This window comes from Rhinatrema bivittatum, chromosome 12 (assembly GCF_901001135.1).
Source record: "Rhinatrema bivittatum chromosome 12, aRhiBiv1.1, whole genome shotgun sequence".
Lineage (NCBI taxonomy): Eukaryota > Metazoa > Chordata > Amphibia > Gymnophiona > Rhinatrematidae > Rhinatrema > Rhinatrema bivittatum.
Genome location: NC_042626.1, coordinates 80,753,439 through 80,779,699, shown reverse-complemented (window position 1 = coordinate 80,779,699; position 26,261 = coordinate 80,753,439). Strand labels below are relative to the sequence as shown.

Genomic DNA, 26,261 nt, shown 5'->3' with positions numbered 1-26,261 from the left:
GCTAGACTGGCATCGGTGGTCACCACCACCCAATTTGGCAGATCGAGGGACATGCCACGGGCCAGGTTTGGCGGATCCAACCACCAGCCCAGACTGTCCCTGGCATTCTGCGGGAGCGGGAGAATCAACTGGTAGTCCTGCGATACTGGTTTCCAACGGGAGAGGAGCGCCCACTGTAAGGTCCTGAGGTGCGCGAAAGCCCAAGGTACAAGGTCGATGGTGGACCCCATCACTCCCAGGAGTTGCAGGTAGTCCCAGGAGGTGGGCTCTGGTAACGCAGAGAACCGTCGTGTGTGATCCAGCAAGGATTGAGCTTTGTCCTGGCGCAGAAAAACTTTGCCCAGTAGGGTGTCGAAGGTCGCCCCCAAAAAAAAAACCCAAGCGTTGCGAGGGCATGAGGGAGCTCTTGGAGAAGTTCACTACCCATCCCAGGGAATGTAGAAACCGTACTACAGGAGTCACCGCTGAGCGTCCATGATCGAATGACTTCGCCCGGAGGAGCCAATCGTCCAGATAAGGATGAACCAGGATGCCCTCCTTCCGGAGAGCTGCCGCCACGACTACCATGATCTTGATGAAGGTGCACGGCGCCGTCGCCAATCCGAACGGGAGAGCCGTGAACTGAAAATGCTGGTCCAGAATTTTGAAACGAAGGAAACTGTGGTGGTCCGGGCGGATGGGAATGTGCAGGTAGGCCTCCGTTAAGTCCAGGGAGGCGAGGAACTCCCCCCCGATGCACCGCCGCAATCACTGACCGGAGCGTTTCCATGCGGAACTGAACGACTCGAAGGGATTTGTTGACTTCCTTGAGGTCTAGGATAGGCTGGAAGGAACCGTCCTTCTTTGGTACGACGAAATAGATGGAATAGTGGCCCGAGCCCACCTCTCCGAAGGGCACGGGCGCAATAGCACCTATCTCCCGGAGTCTGTCCAGAGTCAGCTGCACCGCTCCTCTCTTGAGGTCCGAGCCACAGGGGGAAAAGATGAACCTTCCCTGCGGGGGGCGGACAAATTCCAATGCGTAGCCGTGTTTTATGGTATCCAGGACCCACTGGTCCGAGGTGATCCGTGCCCACTCCGCGTAGAAATACGTTAGTCGGTCCAGAGGAGTGGGCGAGACTGGCATCATTGTGAAGACTTGGTATAGGGGTTCCCGGTTCCGGGAGTAGTGCGTGCGGGCCGACGCCCGCGAAAGGAGCGCGACCAGGGCTGAGACCTGGGGGTGGATGTCCGGGAGCCCGCCTGTCTGTATCCCCTGTAGCGCCGTTGCGCTCTGGCTCTGGTCCGAGAAGAAGAAAATGCTCTGGATGGTCGAAACCTATCCTCCGGCAGCCGATGAACAGCGTTCTCCCCCAGGGACTTGATGATCTGGTCCAAATCCTCCCCAAAGAGGAACTTGCCCCCGAAGGGAAGAGAGCCCAGACTCGACTTAGAGGACGTATCAGCTGCCCAATTGCGTAGCCACAGTAGTCGTCGTGCTGCCACTACCGAAACCATGGATCTTGCGAGGACCCGAAAAAGGTCGTACGAGGCGTCCGCCCCATATGCCACTGCGGCTTCTAGCCGATCTGCCTGGGCAGCCTCATCGGACGGCAGGTTCTGAGACGTGAGGAGTTGTTGCACCCAAAGGAGACTAGCCCGCTGGGCAAGCGAAGTGCACATCACCGCCCGCATACCCAGAGCGGAGACCTCGAAAACCCGCTTAAGGAAAACTTCCAACTTACGATCCTGTGTGTCCCGCAACGCCGCACCTCCCGTCACTGGGATAGTCGTCCTCTACGTGACCGCCGACACTGCGGAGTCCACCTTTGGGACCTTGATGAGGTCCAGAAAATCTTCGGGGAGCGGGTACAGCTTTTCCATAGCCCGGCTGCTCTTCAGGGAGGCCTCCGGGGTGTCCCATTCCCTGGTGAGAAGTTGTAAAAACGAGTCATGAATGGGAAAAGCCCGAGCCCTCGGCCGGAGTCGGGTCTGGTGGCGGGTCCAAATCTAATTCTTGGATGATCTGCGGGATGAGGTCGTCCAGCTCTTCCCTCTGGAAGAGGCGTAGGGTACGCAGATCATCCCCCTCCTGCGTGCCGTCCCCTTGTCCCCCGTCCGGGAGGTCAAGTCCATGTCCCGCTGGGTCTGGCACCGCCCCCTCTGCCGCGGGCGTGGATCGGACCCGGGTAGGAAGGCGGGAGGCCCCCACTCCCGGAGGGTCGGGGGGGGTCCCACAGGTGCTTCCAGCCCCTGCAGATAAGCGGTATGCATGAGCAGGATAAACTCTGGAGAGAACCCCGGCCTGCTCGGGTGCACTTCGGGGGCGGCGTGGTTCCTGCTCCCTGGCTCTGGGTGCTTGGTTCCTGCACCAAAATAAGAAAATTATTACTTACCTGCTAATTTTCGTTCCTGTAGTACCATGGATCAGTCCAGACAGTGGGTTATGTCCCCAATCCAGCAGATGGAGTCAGCCCAAAGCTTCGAGGGGGCGTCACCTTAAGTACTACTACCCCCTCTGCAGGAGTTCAGTATCGAGTATATCAAAGCCCGAGTAAACAGAAACCCCCTGCTTGGATCAAGTTGAAACAAGACGGCAACAATAAGCCGCTGAATGAAAACTTAGGAAACTGAAACCGACCCACCAACGGGTGAGCGGGCACGAACATAGTGTGTCCACCTCCAAGGGAACGGTGAAAAGCAGTGACAAAGAGAAAACTGGAAACACGTAAAAACAACCAACAGCAGTAAGGACACTACTGTAACAGGAGACACAGCTGAACAGACTCAGCATCCACATACAGCCGAGCAGGAGTAGGCCCTAGGACCCAAATGCGGTGGGCGTCTGGACTGATCCATGGTACTACAGGAACGAAAATTAGCAGGTAAGTAATAATTTTCTTTTCCCTGTACGTACCTGGATCAGTCCAGACAGTGGGATGTACCCAAGCTTCCCTAACCCGGGTGGGATCCTGCGAGGCCTGCTCGTAGGACCTGTTCGCCAAAGTGTCCCTGGACGGACGAGGCGAGATGTAGTCTATAGTGTCTCGAGAACGTGTGCAACGATTTCCAGGTGGCCGCTCTACAGATTTCTTGCGAAGATACCGAGCGGCTCTCTGCCCAGGAGGCCGCCTGAGAGCGTGTAGAATGTGCTACGATGCCGGGTGGGGGAGTCCGCCCCACCCCAATATAGGAGGCGGCAATGCCGGCCTTCAGCCATCTGGCAATGGTCGTCTTCGAGGCCTGAGATCCCTTCCGGGGACCGGACCAAAGGACGAAGAGATGGTCAGAAGTCCGGAAATCATTCGTAGCCTCCAGGTAGAGCCTCAGGGTGCGCTTGACGTCAAGGAGACGAAGAGACCGCGGCTCCGACGAAGAGAACGATGGAAGTTCCACCGTCTGATTCACATGGAACGCGGACACCACCTTCGGAAGGAAGGAGGGGACAGTACGAAGGGAAACTCCCGAATCGGAGAACCGGAGATAAGGTTCTCTACACGACAGGGCCTGCAGCTCCGAAATACGCCGAGCGGAGCAGATGGCCACTAGGAACACCGCCTTGAGGGTGAGATCCTTGATCGTCGCATTCCGCAGCGGTTCAAACGGAGGTCCTGACATGGAACGCAGTACCAGATTGAGACTCCAAGAGGGGCAAGGATCCCGCAGTGGAGGCCGCAAATGCTTGACCCCCTTGAGAAAACGGGCGATGTCCGGGTGTCGCCACAGAGATCCTCCGTCGCGTAGGAGGGAGCCAAGAGCGGCCACTTGAACCCGAAGTGAGTTGTAAGCGAGCCCCTTGTCCACCCCCGCTTGCAGGAACTGGAGGATCTGAGGGACCGACGCTTCCGAGGGTCTTGTGTTCAGGCCGGTACACCACAGCTCGAACACCTTCCAGACCCGCACGTAGGCCACCGACGTCGAGGGCTTCCGAGAACGCAGCAGCGTGGACACTACCGCCTCCGGGTATCCCCGAAGGCGACGCCTCTCAAAAGCCAGGCCGCAAGACAGAAGAGTTCTGCCTGGTCGAAAAATACTGGTCCCTGGTGGAAGAGGCGGGGAAGATGTCCCAGCCGTATGGGCCCGTCGATTACTAGGTGAAGAAGGTCCGCAAACCAAGGTCGTCTCGGCCACTCTGGCGTGACGAAGATGACAGTCCCCTGATGAGCCTCTATCCGTCGTAGTAGCCTTCCCACCAGTGGCCACGGGGGGAACGCGTATAGGAGTAGATCGGCCGGCCACGGGGGGCGGAGGGCATCGACGCCCTCTGCCCCCCGTTCTCTCCGGCGACTGAAGAAACGAGGCAGCTTGGTGTTTTGAGTGGATGCCATAAGATCCAGGTGGGGGGGACCCCACCGCCGAACGATCAGCTGCATGGCCTCGGAGAGGGCCCACTCTCCGGGATCCAGGAGCTGGCGACTGAGGAAATCCGCCTGGACGTTGTCCACGCCCGCTATGTGCGAGGCCGCCAGACGGGCCAGGTGCCGTTCCGCCCACTGCATCAACATCGCCACCTCGAGCGCGACCTGCGGACTGCGGGTGCCGCCCTGTCGATTGATGTAGGCCACCGTGGTCGCGTTGTCCGACAAGACTGACTTCCCGATTCCGAAGGAGTGGCAGGAAGTGAAGAAGTGCCAGCCTGACCGCTCTGGTCTCCAGACGATTGATGGACCACGTCGACTCCTCCGCGGACCACGTCCCCTGCGTGGCGCTGCGGTCGCAGACTGCCCCCCAGCCTACGAGACTGGCGTCGGTGGTTACCACTACCCAATTTGGTAGATCGAGGGACACGCCTCGAGCCAGATTCTCCGGGACCATCCACCAGTCCAAGCTGCTCCGTGCAAACTGGGGCAGCGGGAGTATCACCTGGTAGTCCTGCGAAAGTGGTTTCCAGCGGGATAGAAGTGCCCTTTGTAGCGGCCGGAGGCGCGCAAATGCCCAAGGAACCATGTCGATGGTGGAACCCATCACCCCCAGGAGCTGTAGATAGTCCCAGGAGGTGGGAGCTGGTAATGCAGAGAACCGCTGTATGTGCTCCCGCAGGGCGTGCGCCTTGTCCTGCCGTAGAAAAACTGCCCCCAGACGGGTGTCGAAGGTCGCCCCCAAGAAATCCAAGCGCTGCGAAGGCACGAGGGAGCTCTTGGAGAAGTTCACCACCCATCCCAGGGACTGCAGGAACTCTATCACCCTGGCCACTGCTGCCTGGCCATGGCGGAAAGACTTCGCCCGTATGAGCCAGTCGTCCAAGTAAGGATGAACTAGAATACCCTCCTTCCGAAGGGCAGCCGCCACAACTACCATGATCTTGGTGAAGGTGCGTGGGGCCGTTGCCAGGCCGAACGGAAGCGCCACAAACTGGAAATGCTGGTCCAGAATCTTGAACCGTAGAAGACGATGGTGTTCTTGGCGAATGGGGATATGAAGGTAGGCCTCCGTCAGATCCAAGGAGGCCAGGAACTCCCCTTGGTGTACCGCCGCGATCACCAAACGCAGCATTTCCATGCGGAACCGGATCACCCTGAGGGATTTGACGACTTCCTTCAAGTCCAGTATGGGGCGGAAGGAGCCGTCTTTCTTCGGTACCACGAAGTAGATGGAATAATGGCCCGAGCCCACCTCTCCGGAGGGTACGGGCACAATGGCGCCTATCTCCCACAGTCTGTCCAGCGTCGACTGCACCGCCCTTCGCTTGATGGCCGAGCCGCAGGGCGAGAAGATGAACCAACCCTTCGGAGCGTGGGCAAGTTCCAAAGCGTAGCCGCGTTCTATGGTGTCCAAGACCCACTGATCCGAGGTGATCCGCGCCCACTCCTCGTAAAAGAACGCCAGCCGCCCCCCAATCTTGGGGACGGCGGAGTGGGCGAGCTGAACATCATTGAGAGGACTTGGGCGAAGGTTGTCCCGCCGTGGAAGCGGGGCGCGCGGGGCGGCGCCCGCGAAAGGAGCGAGACCAGGGCTGAGACCTGGGGGCAGAGGGCCGAGCCGCCGCCGGCCTATAACTCCTATAGCGCCTTTGCGCTCTGGCTCTGGTCCGGGAGGACGAAAACGCCCTGCTGGAGCGATATCTGTCTTCCGGCAGGCGATGGACCGCGTTTTCCCCCAGAGACTTGATGATCTGGTCCAGATCCTCGCCGAACAGGAACTTACCCCTGAATGGCAGGGAACCCAGACTCGACTTGGAGGACGTGTCCGCCGCCCAGTTGCGAAGCCATAGGAGTCGACGTGCCGCCACCACCGAGGCCATGGAGCGGGCAAGGACCCGAAACAGATCATAGGAAGCGTCCGCCCCGTATGCCACCGCAGCTTCCAGTCTATCCGCCTGGGCGGCTTCTTCGGGTGGCAACACCTGAGACGTGAGCAGTAGCTGCACCCAGAGAAGACTGGCCCGCTGGGCAAGCGAGCTGCACATCGCAGCCCGCAGCCCTACAGCGGAGACCTCAAAGACCCGCTTGAGGAAGACTTCCAACTTGCGATCCTGCGTATCCCTTAACGCTGCTCCACCTGTCACCGGTATGGTCGTCCTCTTCGTGACCGCCGACACCGCGGAGTCCACTCTGGGTACCTTGATGAGCTCCAGAAAATCTTCCGGCAGCGGATACAGCCGCTCCATGGCGCGGCTGCCCTTCAGAGCGGCTTCCGGGGCATACCATTCCCTGGTGAGAAGCTGCAGGAACGACTCGTGAATGGGAAAAGCCCGAGCCCTCGGGCGAAGGGCTGCCAGCACCGGGTCTCCCTTCTTGGAGGAGGTGACTACAGCGGGCGCGACGGGAGCTGGCGGGTCCGGCGGGGGATCAAGGTCCAACCCCTGAATGATCTGTGGGATCAGGTCATCCAGCTCGTCCCGCTGGAAGAGACGCAGGGTGCGTGGGTCCTCACCCTCTGAAGTGGAGTCCCCTTGTCTTGCCGCCGCGGGGTCCGACCCATGGGAAGCCGGTGCCGACCCAGGCCCCCCCGAGCTCACAGGGAGCCGTGGTTGGATGGGGAGCTGTGGGGCCCCCACGCCCGCCGGGGCGGGGGGGGGGCCGGATAGGAGGACGAAGGTTGCGGTAGCTTGGGTGGTGGTGGATCCGCGGGCGCAGCCAGGTCCTGTAGGTAGGCTGTATGCATCAGACGGATAAACTCCGGGGAAAACCCTGGCCTAGTCGGGGGGACCTCCGCGGGTGGGGGCCCCGGGGGACCCTGCCCCCGCGGGCCTTCCTCCGGGTCTGTCTCCGGTAATAACCTCGGGGGAGAACCCTCTGAAGCTACCTCGTCCCCCCGCGCTGCCTGGGCTCCTTCAGGGCGCAGCGCATGCAAGATGGCCGCCGTTCCCGCCAGGAATGGGGGAGGGGCCGGCCCGCACCACCCGGGCAAGGCTGTCATGGAGGACCGATGCGTGAGGGGCCGAGAAGTGCCTTCCCCCCCGGGGAGGCACCGAGCACAAATTCCCTCCCTTGACACGCGCGATCCAGGTTCGCCGCAGGCCGAGCAACGCGCCGGCTGCGGCATCCGGAGCGCAAGAGAAACAGCCCCCGACAGCCAAGAACGCCTGGTAAACCCGGGGGGGGGCCGCGAGACGGATCGCCGCTGCGGGGGGGGGCCTGGGTGGCCTGCGCTACCCGCCGAAGACAAAAACGGCGCCGCGGGGGGGCCTTCCTGGCCGCACGACCCGCCGGTGATGAGCAGCCCTCTCCCTGGTGCAGCCCACGTGGAGCCGCAAAATGGCCGCGGGAGAGGGTGAAGACGCTAGGAGGCCGGAGCACCGGCAGCCGCGTGCAACCTAGCTGCAAGGGAAGAAAAAGAAATCACACTTACCCCAAAGCAGCCACGACCAGCGCCGGTAAATAGAAAAAGGGAGAGACAGAGAACAAGAAGGAAGCCACGCCTCCCCAAATAATCAATAAACTGTTTTTTTGGTGTTTTTTTTTTTTTTTTAACACAACTTGATCCAACCAAAGCAAGCTAACCAAACATACAGACAATAAAGCCCCAAAACAAGGGACGCAAAAGAACAAAGTAAATAGGCAATCGGGAGCAAGCCCAGATTCCACTACTCGCATCTGCTGGAGTCAGAAGATACTGAACTCCTGCAGAGGGGGTAGTAGTACTTAAGGTGACGCCCCCTCGAAGCTTTGGGCTGACTCCATCTGCTGGATTGGGGACATAACCCACTGTCTGGACTGATCCAGGTACGTACAGGGAACGGGGGAACACCCCCGTTGGTAGAGTCCTCCAGGGATCTGTTCTCCCTCGTGGCCTCCAGGGATCCATTCCCCCTCGTGGCCTGCGCCTCAGGGCGCTCAGAATGTAAAATGGCTGCCGTTCCCGCCAAAAATGGCGGAGTGGCCGGCCCGCGCCGCCCGGGCAAAAAAGAGAAATCAGTCAGGGACTGTGAGGTACCTTCCCCCCCGGGAAGGCATCGTGCACAGATGCCCTCCTGGGAAATCCGGGACCCCGGGTCTCCGCAGGCCGCACAGCGGGACGGCCGCGGCATCGGGATCGCTGTACGAGAAAAGAAAAAGCCACGCGGGGGGGGGGGGGGGGGGGGGGCACATGCACAAAAGCGCTGCTGCGGGGGGGCCCGGTCGGCCCGCACTGCCCGCTGTCCGAAAATAGAGGAGGGTGCCGCGGGGGTGGGGGGGGGGGGCCTTCCCGGCCACATGACCCGCCCCAGACATCTTTCCCTAAATGGCTCAGCAGCCCATGAGGAGCTGTAAAATGGCCGCGGGTGAGGGAGTAAAGAGCGAAGAGGCCGGCTCCACCGGCTTTCGCGGGCACCGGAGGCTGAGCTGTGAAGGAAGAAACTACAAAGGAAAAACAAACTTACCCCTGGCTGCAATGAGAAATAAACAGCAAGGCCGCAGAGAAGAGACAAGGAAGAGAAGCCACTCCCCAGAAGTTGAAAGAACTCTGCCTTACTTTTTTTTTTTTTTTTTTTTTAAACTTAATACAAACTTGATCCACAGAAAAAGCCAACAACAAGCCATAATCAAGCAAGAAAGTGAAGAAAAAGGAAAAGGAGGGGAAGCCTGATTCCCCTACTCGCATCTGCTGGAGTCAGAAGATACTGAACTCCTGCAGAGGGGGTAGTAGTATATATGGATACGCCCCCTCAAAGCTTGTGCTGACTCCATCTGCTGGATTGGGGACATAACCCACTGTCTGGACTGATCCAGGTACGTACAGGGAAGTACAGAATTAAATGGCAGTAACCAATGCTAGTCTCAGTGGATGGGAAGCAGTGTGCCAGGATCAGTTGGACTAGGGGCAATGGTTCAAGGATGAGGCATCATGGTCTGTCTATTAGAAACGAGGCCTGTGCCTTTCGTGTTACTTGCCTTTCTGCTTCTGTTACGCGGTCGCCTGGTATGAAACCTGTTGGACAATGCGGTGACAATTGTTAAATCAGTCGGCAAGAGTTGGGCGGTAGCCCAGGAGTTTTTACTTGGTGGAGCAACATCTGGCAGCATTACTCGCAGCATCCCACATAGCTGGGATGGACAACATTTGGGCTTATTTTCTCAGTCGGTAGCAACTGGACTCCAGAGAGTAGGAGCTGTCTGAGGCAAAGCATCTTCTCAGTCACAGATGGGTATTCCCCATGTGGATTTAATGGCATCTCGGTGGAAGGCCAAGGCACCTCATTTCTACAGTCACAGATGGGGAAGCTTATGCCCTGGTTCTAACTTGGCCCCATGGGATACTTCTGTATGTGTTCCACCCCTGATGATAGGCAAAGCTCTATGGTGGACAGAAAATCATCTGAGAGGTGATACTAGTGGCACTGGAGTGGCCACGACGACTGGGGTTCGTGGACCTGGTCAATCTGGTGGTAGATGAGCGAGCCACAACAGCACATCTACCACAGCTGCTTAGATGGGATCCAGTATTTTCAGATCCTGGCACTGGAGTGGCCACGACGACTGGGGTTCGTGGACCTGGTCAATCTGGTGGTAGATGAGCGAGCCACAACAGCACATCTACCACAGCTGCTTAGATGGGATCCAGTATTTTCAGATCAAGCAGATCGCTTTTGTCTCATGGCTTGGCTTTTGAAAGGAAACGTTTGAGGAGGGGGGGGGGGGGGGGGGAAGATATTCGGATGATTTAACTTTCACTATGCTATAGACCAGAAGGTCATAATCTTCCTTAGCTTATGTGAGGATCTAGAAGGCTTTCTAGTCCTGGTGTACAGATCAGGGAGTGAAATCTACTTGAGTGTCTGGAGCACATGTTTTAACCTTTTTGCAAAGAGTGCTGGTGAAAGGTTTGGCCTTTAACTCCATCATTAAGGTGTAAGTGGCAGCTTTGGGCTTTCTTCGAGGCAAGATGCATGGAGTGTCCTTAGCTGCATATCTGGATGTAGTGCGATTTTTCATCTGGGGCGAAACATTTGTGTTCTGATGTGGAAAATGTCTTTCCTGGAATCTTAACTTGGTCCTGAGAGCAACTATCAAGGATCTCTTAAGGTAGTCTTTTTAGTGGCAATTTGTTCAGCCTGAAGAATTTCTGAGTTTCAGGATTTCTTATGTAGAAATCCCTTTTTGAAGATCTCAGACTCCAGGATCTCATTGCGTACAATGGCCTCTTTTCTCACAAAGGTTGTTTGCCTTCCATTTGAGTCAAAGGGTGGAGCTTCCAGCTTTCCCAAATTTGGACATGTCAACACTGCAAGTTAGCAATCTGCGGCTCTTGGATGTAAGACAGGTTCTGTTACATTACCTCAAGATCACTAATAGATTTTGGGTATCTGCCCATCTTTGTGCTATGGAGTGGTGCTAAGAAGTGGCAAAAAGCCTCAAAATCCACCGTTGCGCGATAGTTGAAGGAAGCTATAGGCTTGGCATGCATCTGTTGGGCGCCCTGCCACAGAGGGGTTGAGAGCTCACTCTGTTCAATCGCAGGTGGCTTCTTGGGCAGTGTCAGCAGGTATCTCCAGAGGAGATTTGTTGGGCAGCCACTTGGAAGTTGCTGCACCCGTTTGCCAGACGGCATCACTTGGATGTCCAGGCTCCAGAGGCCATGGGCCTTCAGTGTTCGAGTGGGACTCTCGCTGTCCCACCCTAGTTAGGGAAACTTGGGTTCATCCCAGGAGTCTGGACTGATCTGGGTATGAACAGGAAAGGAAAATTGGTTCTTACCAGCTAATTTTCATTCATGGAATACTACAGATCAGTCCAGAGTCTCCTTTTTGTTGGAGAGTAGTCATACTACTTCTGTATATATGCTAAACTGCTCAGGGTTTAAGTAATGTTCTCCTGTAGCTATGGTTGGAAAGGATCTTTCCATTTCTTGTTCCACTTTCCTTCTGCTAGTTGTGGGAGTTTGAGTACATTAGGGTTGTTTATGGTATGCCTCTTGGCTTGGTTACAGGTTAATATTGAGTGACTGCAGGTAGCACACTAGGTTATATGGCAGAGTGTCAGTAAAACTTTGTGTCTCCATCTGCTGGAAGGGAGGCAAAACCCAGGAGTCTGGACTGATCTGTGGTATTCCAAGAACAAAAATTAGCAGGTAAAAACCAATTTTCCTGTACTCCTCAATTTTACCCCTTTCAGAACAGGCCAGATCCACTGGGTTGAGCAAGCAAAAGCAGAATCTGTTGAAGAGGCGCAAGTCTGTGCAGCCACCAGTTCAGCACAAAAAAAAATACATCCAGGCTTGGCTTGGAACCCCAGAATGAGAAATGTATTGATTCTCAGCAATAGACCATTGGAACAAGCTATTCCATCAATGCCTCGTGCTGCAGTGCACCCAAGGCAGCTATATGCTGACCTACTTATGTTTCTGCTCCTGGCAAAAAAAACTGATTCCCCTGCTACCCCCTCTCCCCAAGTTACCAAAGCACTTGCACCAACAAAATTAATGGAAGGGCTATGTTTTATTTGCTCTGTGGCACTTCTTATATCTGATTGGCTTTGTCCAGATGTACAGGGTTCCATTCTAGTATCAGACGAGGTTGTTCACCCCTCATGGACTTGCGACCAAGTAGTGGAGTTGGTGAAAGTTTCTTAATTTGGCAACTACAGATGAAGGTACCTTGCAACTTTTTTTTTTTCCAGGATATACAACTTACTCCCATGGAAAGGAGTCCCAATATCCCTCAGTTTGTACAGATAGGCTACCAGACCCCCTGCAAGGTGGTTCTAGCTCACAGCATTTTCTTACTGTAGAGTCAGTCAGTCAGGATGTGCACCAGGAGTATATCCTCTGAGGTGACAAACGACCATGCCTCTGTCACCATCACTGGCTCCGTTCTCTCCAGGCCCTGAAGAGGGTTCCATGGGAATAAACCCCATTCCCCCTCCCAAGCCTCAGGAAGACCTTTCCTACTTTAGATTTCTGGATGTTGGGGGAAAGCACAGTATATGCAAGGACAAGGATCCTTATGCAAAGATCTTTGGCCTCCAGATTCTAGACACCAGTGAACCAGCAGCAATTCCAGTCCATGATATCCAGAAAGATTTACAAACTATTTCTGAGAGATCAAGCAGGAAGGTAGTCCTTGCACATGAGTGACATCAGATGGAGCCTCGATGTGGAAAACCTCTATCAGTTTATAGAACTTTGACTAGGCCCACTGAGTATTCCCAGCATGCCCCATACCACATGTAATGTGAGATCCCTCTATAATATCTTCTTTTGCAGAGCTGTAAACATTAGTGCGAGTAAGCTCACTTTGGCTGATTTTTTGGCCTTGTGTAATGTATGTTTTCGTGGATTTTTTCACGATTCCATTGCTGAATCCCTCTGTTCCTTTCCTCTTAGTTAAGGATTTCAGTGATTCAGGTAATTTTTTTTTTTTTTTTTTTCACGGTCTATCTCCCCCATGATGGCGGTGCATCAGTGCCCGTCCGCCCGCCATAGACACCCTGCTGACAATCTTTTGTTAGTGCCCTTTTGTTCCATCCTTCATGGCCACATCCATTTCTGGTGATGCCCCTGGTGCCCGAGGACCATGTCCATTACAGATCCGCATGAGACGTGTCCTCTGCCTAGTGGCATAACATGACATCTGGAGTTGCCACTTATGCACTCAGATGACACCCAAAGGGATGTCTACTTCGACTCGACAAGATGGAGCAACTTTTCGGGTTAAAAAGAAGTCAAAGCCAGTGGCATCAAAGAAACAAGGAGCAGCACCGATGGACACAGGTGTTGGTGGGAACGTCTGTTCCATTGATGTCGCTGGTGGACAGTGATGCTGGAGACAGACCATCAATCTCCTCCAAGCTGACGTCAGCCTCTGCACCAGGGAAGGAACGGGCCAAGCATCGAGGGAAACCAAAGAATCATCGGTACCAGTCCCAGTCTATGCACAGTGCCTGGCACGGGGATGCACTGGCTTTTGCCGCAATACCCTTGAAGCGACCTCGTGATGAGTGCCAAGCCTCCGGTGCCGGGGTTCTGCGATGGTCTCAGTCAGACATCCTGAAGAAAGGCCAAAACATGTCTCACCGTAGCTCGCCTAGGATCCACTCGCTGACCGAACAGCGGGACTCAAATTCTCCATGCCTTCGCATAGGCAAGAGAAGTTGGTCTTTCTAGACTGCAAGAGGGTAGCAATGACCACATCTGAATAACCTTTGTCTTTCAAATGCTGCCTCTCAAAAGCCAAGCCACTAGACAAAAAAACGATTTGCCGGATCTAAACAAATGGGTCCTTGATGCAGAAGATTCGGCAGGTGAGTGAGCCTCAATGGCCTGTACAGTGCTAGGCTATGTCCGCAAACCACAGATGCCTTGGCCACTCTGGTGCTACTAGAATTATGTTGCCTGGATGAATCTTTATGCACTGTAGGACCTTGCCCACCATAGGTCAAGAAGGAATAGGTAGGACATCTGTCAGCCAAGGCAGAACTAATGCATCTACCCCTTCTGCTCCTCTTCATTGACTGAAGAAATGCGGAGCCTTGAGATTTCGGGAGGATGCCATCAAGTCTATACACAGTGGACCCCACCGAAGGACGAGAGACATCACCTCCTGTCAGCTCCCACTCCCTGGGGTCTGAGCCCACAATGTGCATAGCTGCCAAGCACTCCAGATGTTGTTCTGCCCAATCAACCAAGTCGGGCCTTCTGAGCCACTGCTAAACTCTTGGTACACCCCTGTCGATTGACGTAAGCTACCGTTGTCACATTGTCCGACAAGACAATGTGACAACGACCCTGCTGTCGCCAGGGTCATTGCAAACACACGGAAATCTGATCACATCACGCCCATACGCAAAGACCTCCACTGGCTCCCCATAGCATCCCGCATTCTCTTTAAAACTCTAACCATAATTCACAAATCCATCTACTCCGAAAACTCCAACTGGCTTGATGAACCCTTTTGCCTCATTCGCTCTGACCGACCCATCCGGTCTGTCAACAAAGGTACCCCAACAGTACCCCCCATTAAAAAAGCCCACCTCTCCGCCACAAGGGATCGCGCACTCTCCATTGCAGGCCCCAAACAATGGAACTCCCTCCCGACTACCCTCAGACTTGAGCCATGCTACTCTAAGTTCAGAAAGAAACTGAAGACTTGGCTCTTCCGACAGGCCTACCCAGAATAATTGTTTCCAGCTACCTCACTCCCTTTAATTTCATGCGCCCACTCGCACCTAATAAACCCCCATCACAGATTAGAAACCTCCTGTTACCCGTCCAGGACCTTGTATATTCTCCCTCTCTTGAACAGTCTGTATATAAGTTACACCACTGTATTTAGCCTGTTACCATTTAATGTTACTGTTTTTATATTCTATACTTTGTAATTATTCATTCCCCCTCTCATGTTGATTGTACTTTCAGTCTTTAGTTGCAATGTAAACCGGTATGATGTTTGCATACTAATGCCGGTATATAAAAATCTTAAATAAATAAATTTGGCTCCCTTCACCAAGGGGAGAAACACCATCAGGGCCAAACATACTACTCTGGTCTCTAGGCAATTGAATGACCAGAATGCTTCCTCTAGCGACCACCAGCCTTTTGCTGACTGGCTCTGACATACCGCATCCCAGCCGGAAAGACTGGCGTTGTTGGTAACAATCATCCAGATTGGGATGTCTAGATCCACGCCCTGACTCAACTTGTCTGGGTGGAACCACCATAAAAGACTCAAACATGCAGGCTCCAGGAGAGGAAGAGGCAGCTGAAAACGCTCCGACAATGGGTCCCAGTGAGGCAGATTGCAGAGGCCTCATGTGAGCAAAGGCCCATGGAACCAATTCCAAGAAAAAAAAATAGATCCGAGCACTTGCAAGTAATCCCAGACCTTGGGTATTTGATTGGTCAATCCTCAAACTTGAGCCTGCAATTTGGAAATCCGCTCCTTGGTGAGGAACATTTTTCCTACCTTCATGTCGAAACATGCCCAGGAATTCCAAACTCTGGGAAGGAACAAGATGACTTGGCCAGATTGATGATCCACCCTAGAAAACTGAGGCGCCAAAGAACCAAATCCACTGCCCTCCGACAAAGGGATTCAGATTTCAGCCGGCTCAACCAGTCATCCAGATAGGGGTGGACCAGGACTCCCTCTTGGTGGAAGGTTGCAGCTACCACGACCATTATCTTGGTGAAGGACCTGGGTGCAATCGCTAGACCGAAGGGGAAAGAGCAAAATTGAAAAATGTTCCTCCAGAATCATGAACCTGGATATCTGATGATCTGATCGGATTCCTATGTGCAGGTATGCTTCAGTCAAGTCTAGGAATGCCAAGTACTCCCTCCTTGTGCACCTCTGCAATCAGTGAACATAGGGTCTCCACCCAGAACAGAGGAACCTTCAAAGACATGTTCACCTTCTTTAAATCCAGGATCGGGCAGAATGTGCCCTCCTTCTTGGGAATGATGAAAGATGAAATAGTGACCTATTCTTTGCTCGTCTGGGGGAATGGGGACAATGGCTCCTAACTGCCGCAGCCGCACAGTGAGTCTTACTGCAATCCTCTCTTCCTGGTACAAACATAGGGATACCAAAAACAAGTCTCAACGGCCGAGCAAATTCTAAAGCATAACTGTTTTATCACACTTAGGACTCACTGGTCCGACGTGATCTTGGTCCACTCCTCAAAAAGAGAGCCAACAGCCTCCTATCTTTGGAACTGAAGAGTGGACCAAACTCACCTCATTGAGAAGATCTGGCCCCACTCCCTCCCTGGGAGGGGCCATCTCTGCCAGGCAGACGTCCCCAAAAGGACTGGTTCCAAGCCTGCTTCCTAACTGAGAACTGTCTCAGAGCCATTCCTGAGGGTCTGGGTGCACAAAATCTGACTCCCTTTGAAGTGGGGGCAAGAAGAAAGGAAGCTCTTCCCTTTTGGTCTATCTTCCGGCAACTTATGAACCTTATTCTCACCAAGGTACTTGATAGTCTCCTCTAGGTTTTTACCAAAGAGCAATTTCCCTTCAAAAAGGCAAAGATCCCAACTGTGACTTGGAGGAAATGTTGGCCAACCAATTCCTCAGCCAAAGAAGGCACAGGGACCACTGGCATCATAGTCCTGAAAGAGGTTCTGAGAAGGTCATACAAAGCATCCACACTGTATGCCACAACGGCCTCCAGCCGTTCGGCCTGAAGAGCCTCAGATTCAGAGAGACCTGTCCATTTGCAACAGTTGCACCCAGGAAAAACCCGCTCACAACATAAAAATGCTAGACATAGCCGCCCAAGCATGAAGGGCAGCCACCTCCAATATCTTCTTGAGGTGTATTTCCAGCTTCCTGTCCTGAAGATCCTTCAGAGCTTCAGCTCTGGTCACCAAAATGGTCATCTTCTTGGTAAGTGCAGAGACACAGGCATCCACTTTCGGAACCTTGATCAGATCAAGCGCTTCTTCCGGCAACGAATACAACCTATCCATAAGCCCAGCTGACCTTTAAACCTGTATCCGGAGTATCCCACTCCCTGAACAGGAGAGCAATAACAGACTTATAGAAAGGGAAATATTTTGCCTGATTACAGAGGCCAACCATGACCGGGTCCCACTGCTCCCAATTCAGAACCCTAAGGGACTTCTATGCCCAGCTCCTACAGAACCACAGGAATAGGCGGGCTTAGCTCTTCCTTGTAGAACAATCGCACCACCTTAGGGTCATTTCCCTCGACGGCTGTGCTCTGCAATAGCACCTGATTCGGGTCCTGCTCCACTATCCCCGGCCCAGAATTCTGAGGATCCAGTTCTTGGAGACCCTCCTTGTCAGAATCAGTTGAAAAACTATCCCTCGTGGCCAGCCGTGCTGAAGCCATCAGGAGTCGCCTGACCCTAGGAGCCCCCATATCCGTGGAGGTCCTGGATCGCTTTGTGGGACTCACCGGGGCCTCTTTCCAAGTCCTGCGACATGCAGCCTTCCTGGCCTTATAGGAACTCAGAGGAAAAAGACATCAGAGTCTCCTCCTCACTCCCTAAAGGGGGCCCTTCGGCCTCTGGGCCCCCCCCCCCAGTGGTCCACACCTCCGGAGATAGAGGAGAGAAATCCCTGCCACCCTCTGCGGCTTGTGCAGGAGAGTTGAACTTGGCCAAAATGGTAGCCCTTCCCATGCTCAGCAGGAACAGATTTGTCTGAGGACTGCCACACCGGCAAGAGCCTCCCCCTGCTCATGGCGAATATTTGTTTTGGCCCCTGCCTTGCTCCCCCCCCCCCCCCCCGAAGATCCCTCCCCACTGAGGAGGCATCGGGTGCAGAGACCATCGCGCAAGAGACGCAACCAGGCGTCCCCGCAGGCAGTACAAGCTGCTCCACGAGGCATGGAAATTAACGCCTGGTTGACCACAACACAGGGTAAGGGGGAGGAAGGAGACGTCTGAGAAAAGGGAAAAGGCTTAACTGGAGCCGCCTGATAGGAGAGAGCAGCACGGGACTGGACGCACGCCGACGAAGCAATCACCGACTGCCCTATCTCCTCCATGCACTGAAAGACTGTCTTTTTGATTTAAAAAAAAAAAAAAAAAAAAAAGGCACTGAGTGACCTGGGACCCCCGGGTTTCAGCCCTGTCCAGCAAGATGACAACTGTGAGCTATATAAGGGTCCCTGACCCCCTGCTCTTCTGCCTCGAGAACCAGAGGGGATGGCCCCACAAAGACCTATCTCCTATCTGGGAGTCCAGCACTTGACATGTGTATGCTGACTTTTTTTTTTGGGTTTAGTTTAAGTCAGACTGCAGGCTTTGCACCTTCACCATCTGCTGGAGACAAATACTGAGGGACTGCATGTGGCATCTTGTCTTAAGTGGCAGTAAAACTGTTTGTCTCCATCTGCTGGAAGGGAGGCAAAACCCAGGAGTCTGGACTGATCTGGGTACATACAGGGAGAATCTGTGCTACCAGATGACATCACCCACATGTCATGGCTAACTGAACCCTGCTTACTGATGGAGAAAAGATCTTCAGCCACTTACCCTATCAGGCCAGCTCCACAGGCCACCACAACATCAGTGTGATCTTCATCTCCAGCGATGTGATCAATGAAGGACAAAATAAACTCTACTCTGGGCTGTACTAGCATCACATCAGCTGAAAAGAAAAAAAGGTGAAATGCAAGGATTCTCTGTTGCCTCTTCACCCTCCTCCCTTCCTGCAGAAGAATCCAACTAGTCCAAAGCAGGAGGGGGTTTCCCCTTCCACCTGCTCTCCCCAATGCTGATTGAATACTCACGATGCACATTCTCTTGGTCTCCCTTCAAGCCCTGAATGATGCCAGTGTATGCTTCAAGGCAGCCCTCCCTTAACTCATTCAGGTAATCCACCATATCATAGTCTGTCTGGAAGTGAGACAAAAGCAGAGTCCAGGGCACAGTTCACACAAAAAGCTTGGCAGAAGAGCCTTGAGGCCCAGTACTAGGATGACTGTACCTTATCCACCTGGGCCTGGGATGCCTGCTGAAGGGTATTCAACACCACTTCTAAATACTTCTTAAACTCCCCTCCGATGGCCAAGGCAATATCACCAAACACTGAGAGAATCTGAGGTTTCACAGAACGATGAACGTTTTCATTCTGACAAACAAGAACAAAGAAGCCATCAGTGCCCCTACATGCTTCACTTGACACAACTAAGCATAAACAAGTTGCCAGAGCCTGCACTTACCCCAAGGTTCTCCAGCAGCTGCTGCATAACCTCATCACAGAAAGGTAAGATATTGGACTGCAAGGCTCTGCACAGGTCTCCTACTAGACCCACTGCAGCCAGACACACCTATGGTAGCACAAGGGTACATCAGCAAAAGTGGGAAACAAAATTATCGTACCATAAGCCAGCAATGCACATTCCCTAGTATGCTCCCCCCACCAGCCTTTATATCAGGGGTGTACAATTCTGGTCCAAGGGCCGCAAAGCAGTCATGTTTTCAGGATATCCCTAATATGCAAGAAATAGATTTGCATACAGCTAAGGCAGAGTGTGCACACACATCTCTCATGCATATTCATTAGGGATATTCTGAAAACCTAAATAAATAAATAAAACCTGACTGGTTTGTGGCCCTCAAGGACTGGAATTGCCCACCCCTGCTTTATATATCTAAGCACTGTTGCAGTCCCTGGTCCTCCTCCCCCAGCCCCTTACATAATCCAATGCTCCCTCTTCTCAACCTACCTACACTCTTGTACATACCTGATACTCTGCATAGTTCTTAAGTCCAATACCCAGGAATGGTTTGAAGGCATCCATGTACTTGAGGAACTCCCCACCCAAAACTGCAGAAAAATACATAAGAAAATTAGTTTACCACCTGATAATTTTCGTTCCTGTAGTGCCACGGATCAGTCCAGACTCCTGGGTTTTGCCCCCCCCCCCCCCCTCTAGCAGGAGGAGACAGAAGCTTTCAAGACACAACTCCACCTTATATAGGATGGTGCCACCTACAGTCCGGCAGTATTACTCAATGTCAAAGCAGAATGGCTCTCAAAAAACCACCATAACTATGTACAATAACCCTTCAACAAGAAAAAGAAATAACTGGTTCACTTAACCCTCCTAGGAACTGAACCTGTAGAGCCACCTGAGGACTGTCAATCCAATTTCTGCAGATCTGAACACAAAATCAATCAATAACTGAGTGGACTCGCCCTTACTTCCATGCGTTCCCCAGGCAGGACTCTGGACTGATCCGTGGTACTACAGGAACGAAAATTATCAGGTAAGAAACTAATTTTCCTTTCCCTGTACGTACCCGGATCAGTCCAGACTCCTGGGATGTACCAGAACTTTCTTACCTGGGATGGGATCTGGAGAGGACCGCTCTAAGCACTGCTTCTCCAAAGCCTCCTTCACCCAGTGCCTGAACATCCAGTCTGTAGTGTCTGGCAAGGTTATGCAAAAACTTCCAAGTCGCCACCCTGCAGATTTCCTGCGGTGAGACCATTTGACACACTGCCCAAGAAGCCACCTGCGAACAGGTAGAATGAGCCCAAAGACCAAACTGTAAAGGCTTACCATGCAGCAAATATGCCGAGCCTATAGTCACTTTCAACCAGCGCAAAATCGTAGCTTTAGATGCCATATTTCCTCTTTTCAAACTAGCCCACAGCACAAAAAGATGTTACATCACACAAAACACATTAGTAACTTCCAGATAACGCAACAATGCCTGAAAATTCAGCTTCCGCAAGTCTTTAGACATAGGGTCTGACTGTCCAAAATGGGAAATGACGGAAGCTCCACTGACTGATTCACGTGAAAAGCAGACACCACTTTCGGAAGAAAAGAAGGAACCGTCCACAAAGACACACCAGAATCCGAAATGGCTCCCTACAGGATAGAGCCTGGAGCTCAGTTAACCTGCGAGCAGATGAGATAGCGATAAGGAAAATCACCTTTAATGTGAGATCCTTTATTGTAGCCGTTTTCAGAGGCTCAAAGGGCGCCGTACACAGAGCTGAGAGAACCAAAGTTCAGATTCTAAGAAGGACAAGGGTGCCTGATCAGGGGACGTAAATGCTTTGCCCCCTTTAGGAAACCGGCCACATCGGGGTGAGCAGCCAACGCCACGTTTTGAATGGAACCGCGCAAACAACTAAGAACTGCCACCTGAACCCTCAGGGAGCTACACGATAAGCCCTTGGCGAGTCCAGATTGTAAGAAACCTAAAATATTCAACACCGAAGACAGAGTAGGAACAATCGCCCGGTCCACGCACCAAGATTCAAAGATTCTTCACACGCACACATACACAAGGTTGGTGGATGTCTTGCGTGACTGGAAAAGCGTTGCCACCACAGTGTTCAAATACCCTTTGCTCCGCAGGCGGCGCCTCTCAAAATCCATGCCGCTAGACAAAAGCGATCGACCTCTTCCAAACACACGGGCCCTTAATGGACATAAGAACATGCCATACTGGGTCAGACCTGGCATCAAGCCCAGCATTCTGTCTCCAACAATGGCCAATCCAGGCCATAAGAACCTGGCAAGTTCCCAAAAACTAAGTCTATTTCATGTTACCGTTGCTAATGGCAGTGGCTATTCTCTAAGTGAACTTAATAGCAGGTGATGGACTTCTCCTCCAAGAACTTATCCAATCCTTTTTTAAACAGCTATACTAATTGCACTAACCACATCCTCTGGCAACAAATTCCAGAGTTTAATTGTGCGTTGAGTGAAAAAGAACTTTCTCTGATTAGTTTTAAATGTGCACCATGCTAACTTCATGGAGTGCCCCCTAGTCTATTATCCGAAAGAGTAAATAACAGATTCACATCTACCCGTTCTAGACCTCTCATGATTTTAAACATCTCTATCATATTCCCCCTTAGCCGTCTCTTCTCCAAGCTGAAAAGTCCTAACCTCTTTAGTCTTTCCTCATAGGGGAGCTGTTCCATTCCCCTTATTTTGGTAGCCCTTCTCTGTACCTTTTCTCCATCACAATTATATCTTTGAGATGCGGCGACCAGAATTGTACACAATATTCAAGGTGCGGTCTCACCATGGAGCGATACATAGGCATTATATTTTCCGTTTTATTCACCATTCCCTTTCTAATAATTCCCAACATTGTTTGCTTTTTTGACTGCCGCAGCACACTAAACCAACGATTTCCATGTGTTATCCATTATGACGCCTAGATCTCTTTCTTGGGTTGTAGTACCTAATATGGAACCCAACATTGTATAACTATAGCATGGGTTATTTTTCCCTATATGCATCACCTTGGCCTTATCCACATTAAATTTCATCTGCCATTTGGATGCCCAATTTTCCAGTCTCACAAGGTCTTCCTGCAAATTATCACAATCTGCTTGTGATTTAACTACTCTGAACAATTTTGTGTCATCTGCAAATTTGATTATCTCACTCGTCGTATTTCTTTCCAGATCATTTATAAATATATTGAAAAGTAAGGGTCCCAATACAGATCCTTGAGGCACTCCACTGCCCACTCCCTTCCACTGAGAAAATTGTCCATTTAATCCTACTCTGTTTCCTGTCTTTTAGCCAGTTTGCAATCCACGAAAGGTCATCGTCACCTATCCCATGACTTTTTACTTTTCCTAGAAGCCTCTCATGAGGAACTTTGTCAAACGCCTTCTGAAAATCCAAGTATACTACATCTACCGGTTCACCTTTATCCACATGTTTATTAACTCCTTCAAAAAAGTGAAGCAGATTTATGAGGCAAGACTTGCCCTGGGTAAAGCCATGCTGACTTTGTTCCATTAAACCATGTCTTTCTATATGTTCTGTGATTTTGATGTTTAGAACACTTTCCACTATTTTTCCTGGCACTGAAGTCAGGCTAACCGGTCTGTAGTTTCCCGGATCGCCCCTGGAGCCCTTTTTAAATATTGGGGTTACATTTGCTATCCTCCAGTCTTCAGGTACAATGGATGATTTTAATGATAGGTTACAAATTTTTACTAATAGGTCTGAAATTTTATTTTTTAGTTCCTTCAGAACTCTGGGGTGTATACCATCCGGTCCTGGTGATTTACTACTCTTCAGTTTGTCAATAAGGCCTACCACATCTTCTAGGTTAACCGTGATTTGATTCAGTCCATCTGAATCATTACCCATGAAAACCTTCTCCGGTACGGGTACCTCCCCAACATCCTCTTCAGTAAACACCGAAGCAAAGAAATCATTTAATCTTTCCGCGATGGCATTATCTTCTCTAAGTGCCCCTTTAACCCCTCGATCATCTAACTGTCCAACTGACTCCCTCACGGGCTTTCTGCTTCGGATATATTTTAAAAGGTTTTCTCTGTGAGTTTTTGCCTCTACGGCCAACTTCTTTTCAAATTCTCTCATCTTCTTATCAATGTCTTACATTTAACTTGCCAACGTTTATGCTTTATCCTATTTTCTTCTGTTGGTCCAGGAGCATGGCAACCGCAGGGGACCAGCCACTGCCAGATTGACCAGGTCCGCAAACCAAGGTTGTCTCGACTTCTGCTGGGTGTATCTCCAGAGTGGCCATCCTCGTAGCTCCACTCTCCTGAGCACTTTGCCTATCAGCAGCCAGGGAGGGAAGATGTACAGCAGCACGCCAGTCGGCCAGGACAGCACAAGGGCATCTATCCCTTCTGCTCCTGTTTCTCTGCGGCGACTGAAGCGCGGAGTCTTGGCGTTCTGAAATGTTGCCATGAGATCCATGCGGGGTACGCCCCACGTGTCGCTTATGAGCTGGAAAGCTTAGTCTGCAAGCTCCCATTTCCCGGGATCGAGGCTGTACAGACTGAGAAAAGCCACCTGAACGTTGTCGACTCCTACATCACATACTGCAATACTTACTAAATGCTTCTCCGCCCAGCTGATCAGCTGCCGGGCTTTCGTGGCCACTGGCTGGCTCTTTGTTCCCCCTTGGCGATTGTTATAAGCCACCATGGTCGCGTTGTCGGAAAGAATTCTGACTGACTTCCCCTGGAGGAGAGGGCAGAATGCTTGCAACGCTAACCACACTGCCCTGGTTTCCAGACAATTGATCGACCACTGAGATTCTTCCTGGGACCATTGTCCATGCACCGACTTCTTCAGGCAAACTGCTCCCCAACTGAGAGGCTGGCGTCAGTGGTCACCACTGTCCATTCGGGCACCTCCAGGGGAACTGCTCAGGATAAGTTGTCCGAGATAAGCCACCAATTGAGACTGGAGCGCGCTGTATCTGTAAGATGGAGAGGTAAATGAAACTGTTCAGAGACTGGATTCCAACGCGTAAGCAATGCTGACTGTAAAGGACGCATATGAGCAAAGGCCCACAGGAAGTCTGAGCCGAGAACCAGCAAATAATCCCGCACTCTGGGGAGACGGTTGGCCAATAAGTCCCGCAATTGTCCTTGTAGCTTGACAATTCGGTCCGAGGTAAGGAACACTCTCCCCTGTTGAGTGTCGAATAAAGCTCCCAAGAACTCGAAAGACTGGGTGGGCACCAATCGGCTCTTGGCTAAGTTGATCACCCAACCCAGTGATTGCAGGAGTTGAACCACTTTGCGAATTGCCAACTGGCCGAGTTACTCAGACTCCAAATTAGTCAGTCGTCCAGGTATGGATGCACCAAGAACCCCTCTCTGCGCAGATCCATTACCTTGGTAAACGGTCTGGGCGCGGTGGCAAGACCGAAGAGCAAAACTCGAAACTGAAAATGGCGACCCATCACCAAGAACCTCAGAAACTTCTAGTGGTCAGCCCGAATGCCTATGTGAAGATACGCTTCCATTAAAGTCCAGTGATGTCAGAAACTCTCCTTTTCTTTCTGAGGCAATGACTGACCGTAATGTCTCCATGCGAAAACGTGGCACCCTGAGGCAGTGGTTTACATGTTTCAAATCCAGAATGGGTCGGAAGGACCCCTCTTTTTTGGTGACTACGAAGTAAATGGAATAACTCCCTTTTCACTGCTCCGCCTGAGGAACCGGGGTGATGGCGCCGAGTTACAGAAGGTGTTGCAAATCTTGTACTGCCTCTTGTTTCTCTTTGTAACCGCATGGGGAGACCAGAAACTGCTCTGGAAGGCGGTGTGCAAAATCTAAAGCGTAGCCTTGATTTATCACAGTAAGGACCCACTGGTCAGACATCACCTTGACCCATTCCTCGTAAACAGGGACAATCTAGAGAGGAATGGGTCGGCGTCCCTTCATTGGGAAGACTTGGCCCCGGTTCTGCCAAAGCGTCGGCCACGAAAGGGCTGAGACCAGGACTGTTGGCGACCGCATGCTTGCCGAAAGGAAGAAGCTGGAGCTCTGGATGGACGAAATCTCCGATTCCCTCTGAATCGAGACAGTGAAGAAAAGGAGTTCCTCGACTTGGGCCTATCCTCAGGCAGTCAGTGAACCTTGTTCTCTCCCAGGGATTGAATCATATCCTCGAGGTCCTCGCCAAAAAGCAATTTACCCTTGAAAGGCAACGACCCCAGATGAGCCTTGGAGGAAATATTCACTGACCAGTTTCTTAAACACAGGAGCCGACGAGCTGAGGCTGCTGACACCATGGATCTGGCCGAAGTCCGTAACAGATCATAAAGTGCATCCGCACTATAAGCGAGCGAAGCTTCCAGACGCCCTGCTTGTGTGCTTCTGCATCGGAAAGACCAGCATTAGACTAACTGCTGAACTCAGTGAAGGCCAGCTCGTAAGGCAAAATTGCTGCACATAGCTGCCCGCACTCCCAGTGCGGAGACTTCAAAAATTTTCTTGAGTTGCAGCTCCAACTTTCTATTCTGCAGGTCCTTCAGGGCTGTAGAGCACCCGTAAAAGAAAATTGTTCCTTACCTGCTAATTTTCGTTCCTGTAGTACCAAGGATCAGTCCAGACAGTGGGTTATCTCCCCCTTCCAGCAGATGGAGTCAGAAAGAACGTTGAAGGATGCTTCTTTATAAGGTAGTGCACCCTCTACTAATCCTCAGTATGGAGTATATCAAAGCAAAGAGGAAAATCAGGATGGATCAAGAATAGAATTAAGTAACAAATAACAGTGTGCAATGGGCACAAAACAGTGTCAAACAACAAACTTGCAGAATGAACCATTAACCAGCCAAAGGAAAAAAGGCGCTGAAGAACAATTTGAGCAGAGAGGCAATCCCAAACCCAATAAACAGTCAGGGAGGGTGTCTGGACTGATCCTTGGTACTACAGGAACGAAAATTAGGAGGTAAGGAATAATTTTCTTTTCCCTGTACTTACCAGGATCAGTCCAGACAGTGGGATGTACCAAAGCTTCCCTATGTAGGGTGGGCCCCGGAAAGCCCTGCTCGAATGACCCTAGAGCCAAAGGAGCCAAAAGTAGATGACTGTATGTGTAGATAATGATGAGCAAAGGTATGTAACGATTTCCAAGTTGCAGCTTGACAAGTCTCCTGGAACGAGACCGATTGCATCTCCGCCCAGGA

At 52.0% G+C, this 26,261-nt stretch overlaps 1 protein-coding gene across 1 annotated transcript in view; it reads right to left on the bottom strand.

The window, feature by feature from the left end:
* KPNB1 (karyopherin subunit beta 1) overlaps positions 1-26,261 on the bottom strand; it is a 274,884-nt gene that overhangs the window by 56,084 nt on the left and 192,539 nt on the right. The window contains 5 exon segments of the mRNA XM_029572132.1: positions 18,345-18,459; positions 18,602-18,707; positions 18,799-18,942; positions 19,034-19,141; positions 19,559-19,641. Coding sequence (XP_029427992.1) covers positions 18,345-18,459; positions 18,602-18,707; positions 18,799-18,942; positions 19,034-19,141; positions 19,559-19,641 — 556 coding nt within the window.